Source organism: Spinacia oleracea, chromosome 4 (assembly GCF_020520425.1).
Source record: "Spinacia oleracea cultivar Varoflay chromosome 4, BTI_SOV_V1, whole genome shotgun sequence".
NCBI classification, from domain to species: Eukaryota; Viridiplantae; Streptophyta; class Magnoliopsida; order Caryophyllales; family Amaranthaceae; genus Spinacia; species Spinacia oleracea.
This window is the reverse complement of record NC_079490.1, coordinates 33,357,148-33,371,404: the sequence shown is the minus strand read 5'-3', so window position 1 is coordinate 33,371,404 and position 14,257 is coordinate 33,357,148. Positions and strand designations below refer to the sequence as shown.

At 36.0% G+C, this 14,257-nt stretch overlaps 1 protein-coding gene across 1 annotated transcript; it reads right to left on the bottom strand.

Moving 5' to 3' along the window:
- Window positions 1-7,493: 7,493 nt before the first annotated feature.
- On the bottom strand, window positions 7,494-12,613 carry LOC110788436 (protein PHOSPHATE STARVATION RESPONSE 1-like). Its single transcript, XM_021993079.2, has 7 exons — window positions 11,301-12,613; window positions 10,167-10,464; window positions 9,979-10,057; window positions 9,809-9,878; window positions 9,476-9,545; window positions 8,908-9,002; window positions 7,494-7,821 (listed from the first exon to the last, which is right to left on the bottom strand). Exons 1-7 carry the CDS (start codon window positions 11,370-11,372, stop codon window positions 7,552-7,554), a joined length of 954 nt encoding a protein of 317 aa, XP_021848771.1. The 5' UTR covers window positions 11,373-12,613; the 3' UTR covers window positions 7,494-7,551.
- Between the last annotated feature and the right edge of the window lie 1,644 nt (window positions 12,614-14,257).

Below are 14,257 nucleotides of genomic sequence, written 5' to 3'. Positions count from 1 at the left end.
ACAAGGCAGGGCTGCTGCCTTGTGCTCGTGCACTACGCCCTTGCTCATTGCATTCGTGCCGCACGGGCGACGAGCTCCCTTGCTCGTCGTCGCATGCCCGCATTATACAACACCCCTTAAGGGTAACACGAAGCGTCCATTGCTTCGTGCGTGCAAGTTTTATGAACGAATCGCATAAAAATTTAAAATTTATATTTAAAATTAATGACAAATTAATAAATAATATTAATTTCATAATTTTAGGGCGAAAAAATCGAAAATTTATTATCCAATTGATTTCCGATTGTTATGGATTCAAGTCTAGGTCATAAAAATTTAAAATTTATCATAAATTTACAATTTTTATGGTGGTTTTTAATCATAGGTTTCTAATTAAATTACAATTAATTATGAAAATCAAATTAATTCTAAATTATTCTAATTTTCAACAAATTAATCATAATTACAAATTAGATTGCATAATTAACAAGACTAGGCATTCAAACTTGTTAAACATATGCAGTAGGTCAATAAAAAAATCAAGATTTATCAACAAGAATCGCAAATATTTAATTTAACATCTTAAATTTACGAAATTTTGCATTCGAAAAACTAAAACCTTCGAAAAGTCATAGTTAGGCTTCGAATTTGAGAATTCTGGGTTCGGCAGAAAAATACTATTTTTGTCAAAATTTTAGAATGCCTTTTACATGCGGAATTGACACAAAAATCACTCAATTCGGATGAGTAACGAAGAAACTGCCGAAAAACTGCGTACATATAATTAAATAAACGCAATTTGCAATTAATTAACAATTACGAAAATTAATCACCCCTTTTAATTCTTGCAAATTTGTAATATTTAACCATGTTCATGCAATTTAGATTATGAAAATAATAAGGGGCTCGTGATACCACTGTTAGGTTATGATACATATGACATTTACATAAATCATGCGGAAACAACCATTAACCCAGGAAACATATTATTTACACATAATCATTTAGCATAGTTTAGATGCATACTCTTTGTTGCGTGCCTTCCCTAGCTGCGCCCGAACCGAACAAGAACAAGTCTTTTAGGACTCCAAGTGTCGTCCCTCCGTAGAAAGTCCACAGCACGTCCGGATCCGCCTTAAGATTGACCAACTAGAATCGCCCTTAAGGTACTCAGAAAATTCGGCACTTTTGGGGCAAGATGGGTGTTTGAATTTTCTCTCAAAAACTCACTTTTGAATACTTTGAAACTTGTATATAAATTATGACCCCTAGGCCTTTATTTATAGAGTTATGGAAAAGGAATCGTAATCCTAGTAGGATGCGAATTAATTGGAATTAGAATTCTACATGAATTCTACTTAATCAATTTATCCAATAGGAATAGACATTTAATCATACACTGACTCTTGCAGATTCAGGAATCTCGCATGAGCTCAAACTCACACACACACGGCAGCCACAAGGGCTGCCCACGCATGCGAGCAGCAGCCCACGCAGCGCGGCCCACGCATGCGCGGCCTTGTGTGCGCTGGGCTGTGGCGTGCGTGCTTGCTGGGCGATGGCCTGGCTTCGTGCTGGGCCTTCGTCCGGCAGGCCTCGTCCGATGCTAATTCGTACGATACGCTTCCGATTAAATTTCCATTTCCGGAATCTATTTCCGATACGAACAATATTTAATATTTCCGATTCCGGAATTAATTTCCGTTTCGAACAAATATTTAATATTTCCGTTTCCGGAATTATTTTCCGATTCCGGTAATATTTCCGATTCTGACAATATTTCCGTTTCCGGCAATATTTCCGATTCTGGTAATATTTCCATTTCCAACAATATTTTCCGATACGTACCATGTTTCCGTTTCCGGCAACATCTACGACTTGGATAATATTCATATTTCCGATACGATCCATATTTCCGTTTCCGGCAATATCATCGTTTCCGGAGTATTCATTTCTTGCCTGTGACGATCTTAGCTCCCACTGAAACCAAGATCCGTCGGTTCCGAATATTCATAGATGGAGTATTTAATGCCATTAAATACTTGATCCGTTTACGTACTATTTGTGTGACCCTACGGGTTCAGTCAAGAGTAAGCTGTGGATTAATATCATTAATTCCACTTGAACTGAAGCGGCCTCTAGCTAGGCATTCAGCTCACTTGATCTCACTGAATTATTAACTTGTTAATTAATACTGAACCGCATTTATTAGACTTAACATAGAATGCATACTTGGACCAAGGGCATTATTTCCTTCAGCAAGTCATAAAAGATAGAAACCTGTCAGAATTAGGTGTTGCACTCCAACATAAATCCTAAATGAGATAGAGATTATGAGAGAATCCTATTCCTAATATGATTCGAAAATAAGAGTCACGTATTAATTAAAATCCTAACGAGCCTAGAGTTCGTAACGGGCCCATACGCATCCCGTCACAAGGTTAATACGCATTAAAAGACTCAATTAAATCTCAAATACTCCGGATTTTAGGAATCCGAATCTGACTAAGAAAAACAGCCCAGATCCTTTTTTCAACGCCTGGCTCTGGACGCCGAAATCTTCGGCGCCCAGGCCTGGGCGCTGAAAATACCTGGTACGTGTTTTTTCCTAATTCCTCGTGGATTAGAGTTCTACAATTCTATCTTTCCACGAACTCTTTTCTATAAATAGGGCCTTAAGTTCGACGTGAAAAAGACAACGACACATAATGATTATTCTGAGTATTGACTCTAAACCCCTAAGCCTAAGCCTCACGCTGCAAAACTGATCACGCGTTCTGTCGAAATCGATCCATAAATCGAACAGAACATATCCTGTCCCATAATTTGAGATTCGTTAAATAAAAGGAGAAATAGCAAAGTCAAAGTGGTTAGTTTTCTGAGAACCGTGACGCGCCTCTCAAGGGTGCGTCGTAATGTGTCCCTTTTCCATGGTTTAATTGCTTTCCTCGCCCTTTTACGAACTGTTAAACTAACTAAATCTGATTGTTCGATCACGCTTAATAAATATGATATTTTTGGGAAATTGGATTATCATGCTAGGTCCCTTAAAACAATCTAAATCAGATAATCGCGCTCGATCTAGTACTATATGTTGCATTTTGTTAAAATCAACTCAGATTAGTTTAATAGTTAACGCATGTCCATTCAATTATTTATGCTGAGCTAGTAAGGATATCCTGCCTCTGGAGTTATCGAAGAGCGAGTACTCCTCTCGGTAGTTACAGTCCCCCGAACCCTCAATCTCTACCCTGCGGGTGTACGTTGAGCGATCCCCACCACCAGGGATCACAAGGGAACCTACGGCCGTCGTGGTCAAACATAATTGCACTCCCTTTATGTCACGATAACCGGGTTTTGTCAGTTTTTCTCATTGTCGTTAAAAACTGAATGGCGACTCCTATATTACTAGTCAATTGGGTGTAAACTCACAGGAAATCCAATTACACTTGATTTGACAAAAAGAAGCGTCACACCCACGAGGGACGAGGTCACGCATTAGCCTCGTGCTTTTTCGACCCCCTCACACTACCTTATGAAATTTTTATTTTAAATTACTACCTTAAAGTTCTAGTTTTTTTGTATTTACTACCACGTACTTTACAGTTTTCTCATTTTAAAATTGAGATATCTCTTTCGTTTCTCAATCATTTTGAGTGATTCAAAACCCATTCTTCTCATTTATGTGTAAGGAATCCATAAGGATCTTGCTTTTAACATTTTATAAAAGGAAAAACTAATTAAATTTTATTTGTTCATTTTTAAATATTCAATGAATTATCAAACGAATTATTTTGAAATGTCGTTCACAATAAAATCCCTATAGTTAAAGAAAAATAAGGAACTTTGAATCACTTTAAAATATTCAGAAACGGAAGAGATATCTTATTTTTAAAATGAGAAAACTGCAAAATGGTATAGTAAATAAAAAAAAATTGAAAGTTTAAGGTAGTAATTTAAAATAAAAATTTCATAAGGTAGTAAATAAAAAAGTGGTGTATTTTTAATGTAGTAAATACCAAATATCCTTAATTAAATTTAATATGAAGTTATGGAGGGTATTTTAAAATATTCTATAGGGGAAACCAAAAGTGCATTAACAAAAATAACATCAAGAGTTCCCTAATGTAATAGAGATTCATCAACTTTTCTTTCCCATTTGGAGATGTAACCTCTATGGGAAGATTTTAGAGATAGAAGGGAGAGTTCTTGAGAGAGAAAGTAGGGTTTTCTTGTTTTAGCTTGGATTTTGATGGTGAAACTTAACACTTGAAGCTTCCATGTCAATCTAAATGATTTATTTTTACTCTTTCCTCTAACCATCCTCATAATTGCTTCATGTATTACTTGGATTTACTCCTTGCAAATTTATTTGCTTTCCTTATATATTTGGTTTCTCTACTTGCTTTCATCTATTGAATTTCTTGCCTTTTCTTTCACTATGTTTGAGTAGTCAACTAACTAGGGGTTGGGTGACCCAAATGTTAAGGTTTGGTTGAATTTGATTTGATTTTCTCTCTCTCTTGTGCTATTTTTGTTTGTATGAATTGTTGGAATGATTTGTGAGTTTTTCTTAGTAGTGTGACAATAGAAATGTCAACTCAATGCTTGTGTTCTTACACCCCTGGTGAGGCCTGAAAGTGGCACCAAGGAGGGTTCGGGGGTCTTGATTGCTCGCTCTTGTGTGATGTTTCGAAGTGGATTCCATAGTATATTCCCCGGTGAAAGTCGCAGCTAGGTAGGATTATGTGTTAACCCATGTTGATATTCACCCACTTAGGTTGGATTGAGACGACCAAAGTTTTATGTTCAATGTCTTAGAAGCGTTCCGACTTTCGATAGTGAAACGTTTTCATGTAGGAAGTGAAACTCACCAATAAAATTGGGGGAATCATATTTATAGGGTGCATATATAGGTCACTTTCGTGATTTGATTCTTAACTAGTATGTAACCCGGGCGTTGCCCCGGATTTTGACTTTTATTCGGATTTTTTTTAAAATATGTGCACGTAGAGATGGTGTCATCATCAAATTACGGTGGTGACATAAGATTAGTGGCCGATCAACAACCTCCCCGATTAAACCCCACATCAAAAAATCTAAACAAAGTCGAATCCTTTTCTTCAAAGTACTAATTGTACATTTATGAATTAAGTAATCATTCCTTTTTTTTGCATTCACTTTTATTCAATGTATTTTTTATTGTAAAAAGAACATATAGGCTTATATGGAAAGATATTACATAAGTTGTAGTTGGTTAAGATGGTAAGAAGTGTAACTTTTAACAAAGAGGTTTGGTGTTCGATCCTTGTTAGATGTTTTTTGGTTGTAATAACGTGTCATGATGTTAATAAGTGGTGACGTGGCGTAATAAGGAGAGGTCTACGTGACACGTATACATTCTTCAAAACGCCTTTTAATATATTAGTATAGATTTGGAAATTTGTGAGTTTCCATGTTAATTCCTCTTTCCAGCATTGTGGAAATCACATTCCCTAGTATCTTTACCATTAGGATTTCAATCAACCAATACCTCTTTCGTTTATCTTCTTGTAGCCCATTCGTGCATTGACCATTGTCTTAGTACTAAATTGATTAGCAGTCTCCGTGTCCCCTTAGTCCTTGTGGTTCGACCCTTCCTTACAGCTTTATTTTTTTTAGTGGATATAGTTAGGTATTTATTTGTTTGATTATTAATGCTCTAGTTTTTCTCTTATTAGTATAGTCGGGTCGGGTTGGATCAGGTTGTGTCGGGTTGTAAACGGGTTGTAACAGGTTCAGGTCATATCGGGTCGAACTCTTCGGGTTATAGTCGGTTCGGGTCAAGTCGGTTTAGGTTGGAACACGAAAGGTTGTAAACGGGTTCAGTCGGGTTGTAACAAATTGAGATCATATCGGGTCGAGTTTATCTGATAACAATCTAAAATGGGTCGGGTTGAATAGGTTTAGGCATGACATTGGGTTCATGTTCATATAGATTCAGGTTCTTATCATTTTTATTCTTATCGATATGGGTTCATAATGTGTGCGTAAATCAGTAACAGGATGAAATGCGTAGCGGATTGTAATTTGGGTCAGGTCAATTATTGAGTATATTGTATATTACTTAGTTTAATAATCGATAACGATGAACTAATACTCCGTAACTAATAAAATTTATGAATTAATAACTAATAACGTAGTAAATAATAATTAATAATGATGAACTAATATCTATAAATTTGTAAAGCATTCAAGTTTATCTTATCTTCACATTGGCTTAAACAACAACGAGACAAACATGTTCAACGACCAAGAGACAAACAAGTTCAATTGTTAATGAATTAAGTCGATTTAGTCAAGACAACGTAGTTTTTCGATTTGTTGGTTGGTTATAAACTTATAATATATTGAATTAGATCAATTTAGTTTAGTAATCGATTAATCAGTTGAATACGAGTCAATAATAGAGTGCAAATATAACGTTGATAACACTATAATGAATTTAAGGAGTACATTTTGTTTTGATAATCAAATTAAGTACATAAATATTTAAATCTAACAAATACATAACAATCGAATCAAATAACGTTGATAACACTATAACAATCACCATAACTATGATTGTAGTATATCGAACATTCTGTATACCCTCATTTATATCGTTGTAATTTACAGCCTTCATCGACGAGGGGTCTATAGATATGTTCGACGAGGGGTCTATAAATCAAATATGATTTCCGTCTAATTCGTCACTTATAGTCGAAAGATTGACCTCCCTTTCGATCCCGCACAAATCTTTACGAAAGAAACAACTTGAACTAAATTAAACATACAAAAATTAACTAGAATTAAACCCACCATAGCGGTACTTTCTACATAGAAAACATCTAGTTTCATTGAGATCAAATGCAAAAAAAAAACAAAACAGAATTGAAGAGAAAAGGCCGGAACTATTTCTAGCCGAAAAATCCCTATTTTTGGTTAAGATAAATATACACTTGTTTTTTTTGCTTTTATTTTTTGTCTCTATTTATCAATCAATTGGAGGTTATTTCGCACCTTATATTTGATTACTCTAATAAGCTAATAACTGATGAATCGATGATCAAGACTATAAACGGTATGGGTTTAAACGTGTTACGGGTTGCAAGATGATTCAAGTTGAACGAGTTACGAGTTGTAAACGGTTCGGGTTGAAACGATTCGGGTTGTAAACGATGTGGGTTGTAAACGGTTTGGATTAAACATGTTTTTCTCGGGTTAAAACCGGTGTGGATTGAAACGGATGGGGCCATTAACGGGTTTCGAATCCATTTGATTCTGGTAGGAACATAACGATTTATTATCTGGTTTCGGATTTTAATCGGGTTAATATTTCCGAGTCGGTTAGGATTTAGATTGAATATAATCGAATTGGGTTACGAGTTACAACTTCCGGGTTATTAACAGTTCGGATTTTAAATGATTGGACTAACCCAATGGATTTAACGGTTCAAGTTGAGAATTGACAGCTCTAGGGTACATAATTGATATCAACAAATCAACAATTATGGTTTTATTTTCTGTCACAAAGTACATACAAAACACTGTTTACTGACTCATCATGGAGAGTTTAATCCAAGCATAAACTAAAACAAAAAACGCAGAGGCGAAAATATAACAACAGCAAACTTTCCATCCCCCACCTCCCTCCTCGGCGGGCTCATCCTCCTCGACCTCATCCTCATCAACCACATCCTCATTGACCACATCATCCTCCTCGACCTCATCCTCATCAACCACATCTTCATCGACCGCATCAACAGGTATGTAAGTGAAGTTGGTATATGACTCGTCTGAGGTCGTATCCGAGTACGCATCCTGTAAAAATATGATTAGTTTCTATAATTTCAAAGTCTTTTCCTCACTGAGAACAGTCATCTGATTCATTAATTTAAACGACTATTAAAACCATGAAAATAAAGTTCACTAAGTACCCTAATGACAATGGATCTCTACTAATGATATAGTATATATCAGGCATTCTTCATTCATGTTCACAGCCAATACTATCTTTATAAGTAGTACTGAAGGGAGTTTAGTCCAGCCAATAATATATTTTTACGTGCGCTCTCTTGGGTCATAATTTTGGTTGGCTACATAAAACACCTACTTCAGTTTTATTCCATCTTTTTTATATTTTGCTGGTACTACACTGTGATCTGCAGACATACACTGAATCAGAGTAGCCATCGTTAGCATTTAAGTGATTGTTAGAGCAAGATGTATAATACTGTAAAAAATGTGATACTGTAATATTGTTTTATGCCTGGTTCGTTATTCCACATTAATTCAAATGGCTAATTTCCTCATTAATTTTATGTTATGCAACCAGCAACAAGCAACAAGGTAAATCGATGTTGTTGGGACTAAGGCTTTGTTGTTGTTGTTGTTGTTGTTGTTGTTGTTGTTGTTGTTGTATGCAACCAGCAACCAGCAACAAGGTAAATTGATGCACAAACTTAAAGGCAATATTTACAAACATTGTATAATTAAACTGCATTACAGTTGTGCATCAGGGATGCATTGGAGATTATAATCAGGTTAATTAACTAATAAGTAGTACCTAAGTTTTTCTCAATTGTTACCTAGTTTGATATAGACCTCCTTAACAGATAGACAGATAGGAAGAAACAGCATGCATGGCAATTCATATTGCTAGTGCCTGACAGTGATCAATCATCAGCAGTATGTCACTCTGATCAATAATGCAGTATCTTAACACGACTTATTTGTGACAAAAATGCAGCAATGAAAAATATCGAGGGCCTTTTGATGTACCCAAATTGTCCAATTGTTCTGAATTTGCATATTTGGATTCAAAAAATCATTTCCCCTGCCTAATTGAATCAAAACTCCCGATTTTCATAACAGTTTCATCGTAAAAGATAAGTTGCATCACCATACCTGGCCTTGGCATGAAACATGACCGTACTGAAATGAAGCAGGTGCAGATGGAGAAAGGTTGAATCCATGTGGGGGGGCTTGCTGCAGTTGTCTACCTGTCAATTCCCCATACCATAAGATTCATGACAGATTTGACATCATCATAAACATTAAGCATTAAGCAATGGTATGCAGGGAACAAACTGATGATTATCCAAATGTGCATATTCTCTTAGAGACAAGTATGAACTTTTTGCTACCACCGTGTCAAGCGTAGACTTGTAAATTCATTTTTAAAATGTTTTACTTCTTAATCATTTTTAAAATGTTTAAGCAATAAGGTATGCAGGGAATTAACGTGTCTTACAAGCTCTTTCAATAAGGTAAGCATTAAACTGAAGGTATGCAGGTTACAGCCTCAATTGTTACTCGATAACTTCATTCTAGTTCCCAAACCAAAGTTCCCGCGTAAGGATGCAATGTAAACAATGTCAGGATGTTGTATCATGATTTTAAAATCTAAACAGCGCCAGAAGCATACAAGAAAATGAAAATAGACATGGATAACTATCGATCAACAGTATCTTACAAGCTCTTTCAATCATCGCCGCCATGTATCTTCGTTCTGCATCCTGGCATAGCTGTAAGTGCTTCTCAGCCTACAATAAGTAAAGAAATAAACAAACTGATCAATTGCCTTCAACTTCTAGCAGAAAACAATGAGTGATAGACCACAAAATCAACAATACAAAGGTTTGTTCTTTTCACTTTAATGAAATTAAGTTTTGAGGAGTTTTGAGGAAAATTAAGTTCGGATAAGTTAAGCCAAGTCCCAATACATTCAAATAAATATTTTTAAGGGATTAAGATTTAAGAGTGAAGCCTTAATGTTACATGCACTCAGCCAAGGGAATTTCCATACCTCAACCTGCAAATGTAGTTTAGTCTGCACCTCCAACTGACTTCTTAATGCCTCCTTAACCTTAAAACCCCTTCTCAAGCCCAATTCACCAGAGTGTTAGCAAATACTAGATGTTTTAAGAGTAAAAAAAATAAGGCCTTAAATGTAAATTGAGATTCACAAATTCTTACTCATCCATGTTATTTGTTGGCAAGCTTGAAGAATAATTACTTGTGCAAGGGCTTTCCAAATGGTATGAACCCGAGATCCCTTCGTTCAGAATCGTAGATGATCAGTAATGACTAATGAGAGCAACGTGATCTAAGATAATTGCTTTAAAATATAATGATGCGTAACTGATGGTTCTTCTCAAGCATACCTGAACCAGATTCCAACTGATGATTACTCTGGCTACTTGAACCAGATTCCAACTGATGATGAAATTGACTCTGGCTACTTGAACCAGTTTCCCTCGTTCTCTTCCTTCCAGAACCTTCATCACTTAGTCTCTGAGATCGTTGAATTTGACTACATGGAATTGCCAGTACTAATTCTGTACTTATCTGTTGGAGGGGCTCATCTGGCTGAGGTATCATAGAATTTTCACCAGTTTCAGGATGCTCATTGTCACTTGAACTGCTACCAATTATATCTGGATTCTGCCTTAAAGTAGAAATCTATCAAAGAAAACCAAGCATGTCACATGAAATTGTTATTACACCAAGCATTTCAGCCAACAAATTAACATTTACTTCATTCAAAAAGGTAACCGAAATGCATTAATCTTGAACAAACTACGAGATGAACGATTTCATGGTAACAACACCAATATTATTGTAACGAGATTAAAAACATAAACCAAAATCCTAAGAAACTAAGCTTTTGTTCTAGTTTATGCCAAGTTGAATAAAGCCACAAAGTTGGTGATTCAGAAACAAGAAGTTGTTTGGAGGATGTACATGGGCATATTACTGTTTTTGTAAGTCGTAGTTATAGTTAGATGATGTAATGTCATAGTTAGTGGAACTCCATGAGTGAAAACGAAGCTTAGTAATGGCGGCCATTCGTGACTTTATAATTTTAACACGTACCCCTTTGATTCTTTTCTGTTAATTCGCCATTAAAAGTCATTCAGAAGGTTCAATTAACCCAGAAAAACGATAATGCAGAAGTAAATTGAGAGGTAAATATTATTACATCAATATTATTACATCAGAGCCAGTCTCATTATCATCAAAGCCAGACTCAAGAACATCCTCAACATCCATAACATTCAAAATAATCAATTGAACACAAGTACGACAGGATGATTTCACTAATATTCTGACCAGGACAGTAAATGATGATAAAAATGGAAGAAACTAATCAGGAAAGTAAACACCAAGTTGAATGAAGCACTATTCACTCGTAAGATATCATTAACAGAAATTCGATCATGCAAAAGAAATTGGAGAAGACTAACATTAAGAATCTAAAAATAAAACCCAGTTAAAGAATTGAGTGAAGAACTTACGCCAGATTCATCTTCATAATTCTGTTCTTGATCGTATTCATCTACTTTGTTCTTGCCCTTCCCGTTATCCATGGCGATTACAATCTTGAAAGATTTTAGCGTTTGGGTTTAATCAGAGTTGAGTTACAGGGGGAGGAGAGAGAATTTGTTCTTGAATGTTTTAGTGTTTGGGTTTGATCAGAGAAGAGTAACAGGGGAAAGAGTTGAATTGTGTTTTTGAGCGCCAAAACATAAATGGGCTTCAATTCTCGCAACAGTATTTTCCTGACGGTTATACCACGTCAGCAATTATTATTTAAGCTCCCCTTTCTTTCCCAGATACTTCTCTGTAGAGATGGTTCAGGCCGTGTCGTCGTATCGAGTTGGAATTGACTAATATGTCAATCAACATGTCCATTTTATACAAGATTTTTCCTTGTTTTTTTAGTTTTCCCTCCTTTGCTTCCTTCCTTTCTCCTTTGATTTTCCCTTCTTCCTCTTTGAGCTCTCTGCTTCATCTCTGTCTTCTGCTTCAATATCATGGCATTCCATGAGACCTGATTTCTCTTCGGCATTGCATCCAACTCCCTTTCGCCACTAATCAAGTCCTCACAATAAACATACCCATCAAGCATACACGGGATACAAGTCCAAGAAACAACATTTCTCCCAAACATTTCATCAAACACCTTCTGTGCACCCCAAAATACCTTACATTTTCCCATGACATTATCAAAACTCAAACCCACAAACACATAATTTTCAGTGAGTTCAATCCCATATGTAATCAACAACTCACATGTCACGTATTCCCAACCCGACAAAACCAAAAAAAACCCAGAAATCCCAGTTCCTTTTTTATCTTCAAACCCAGAAAAACAGTACTACCTCTTTTTTAACTAATTAAACATGCAAACAAAAAAATCTGCACCTTCATTCTCTTGCATAGGTTACATAGCAAAACTCTAGACTAATTTCACGATTTTGCAACAAATTATTGAACTTCTATCTTTATTGCTAGAAACCCAAACAACAACTTTGCTAAAATGAGTGAGTCAACAGTGGAGCTTCCAAGCCTTCGATTTCGGTGACAATTTGAAAGCTAAGAGGAAATTATCAATTAATTTGAGAATTGGATTTTTGTATTTTTTTTTTTAGGAGAATCGAGAACAGAAGGGAGAGAAACAAAGTAAAGTAAGTGAAGGTTGGGAAATTGAGCGAGCAAAATCGAGGGAGATGGCTTTGTTTAAGGGTCACATGACCAACACATGAATGGGCAACGATGGAAATTTTGGTCACCCATCAAGCATACACGGCCGGAATCCATAGTTATACCATTTTGAATATAGAAAACTGGTTGTTTTAGTTAGAGCTGATCATCATGTCCCCGGCTCGTTGTCCTGACCTGGCCTGAAAATAAGCGGTTTTTGGGCAGCCTATTTCGGCCTGGTTTTCGGATCCGCCCCGAACTTTTTAAAAAATTTGTGGGCTTTGGGCAACGCAAAACAATATTTTTAGTTATAAATTTGGCCCGGCCCGAAAATGCCCGAAAAGCTCGCTAATTTTGGCCCTAAATAGCGGGTTTTGGGCACACAAAATTGGCCCAAACATTGGCCCGTCCCGACACAATGGGCAGTTTTTATTCTCTCGGCCAGGCCCGGTCCGACTTTTGATCAGGTCTAGTTTTAGTGTTTTAGTTATACCTTTTGTAACCGGGGAATGTGTTGAGTTCAGTTGTGTTGTGTTTCTGAGCGCTAGAGTATTAATGGACGGGTTGTAGATACTTCTCGCAACAATATTTTACTGACGTTTATACTACGTCACCAATTATTATTTACGTTTGACAAATTTGCTAAAAACAACCTTTTGTAACCTGAATTTTGCGAAAAATAACTTTTAAATTTTTTTTCCGAAGAAGAAGGATGGGGAATTGGATGGCGATGTGGCTCATAGAATCAAATCAGGTTGGTTGAAGTAGAAAACTGCTACGGGGTTCCTATGTGATACAGGCATGCCCCAAAGATTGAAGGGAAAATTTTACGGTACGACAATTCGACCGGCGTTGTTATACGGCACAGAATACTGGACAGTGAAACATTGTCATGTGCATAAGATGAATGTGGCGGAGATGCGCATGTTACGTTGGATGTGTGGGCATACAGGAAAGGATCGTTTGAGGAATGAGATTATTAGGAAGAAAGTAGGGGTTGCACCGATTGAGTATTAAATGATGGGAAATCGTTTAAGATGGTTTGAGCATGTAAGCAGAAGATCAAGTGATGCCCCGGTTAGAAGGTTAGAAGGGTGGCAAAGTGATAGAATTGCAAGGGGTAGGGGAAGAACTAAGAAAACTTGGAGGAAGATGATTGAGCACGATATGAGTTTTCTTGGTATTGAGGAAAATATGACGTTAGATATGACATAGTGGAGGGAGAGAATATACATTGATGACTTCATTTGACTTATACAGCTTCCATTTTGACTCTTCTTACTTTTACTTATTTACTTATTTATTTATGTTATTTATTATTTTTTTTATTTTTTTTTAAATGTACTTATTTATTTATTTTGAGCTTTACTTATTTTTATTATCACATATAATTTAATTTTCCTGTAATATATATATATATATATATATATATATATATATATATATATATATATATATATATATAATCTTACTTTCATTAATTCCACTTTCTCCTTCTTCATTGTTTATTCTTTTAACTTCCCGCTCTAGTTTGATTGGTGACAATTCATGTTAGCCGACCCAAAACATTTTGGGACTAAGGCTTTGTTGTTGTTGTTGTAAAGACCTTAAAGTAAAAACAATTTGCGAAAGACAACCCAAACCCATTTTCTAACGTTGACTTCACAATTCCGGCATTTGATTGCCATGTGCAAGGCACATGTTATAGTTTTTGCCTATTTACAATCATTTTCCCGAATTCCCTCCAACATCCAGCATTATTGACAAC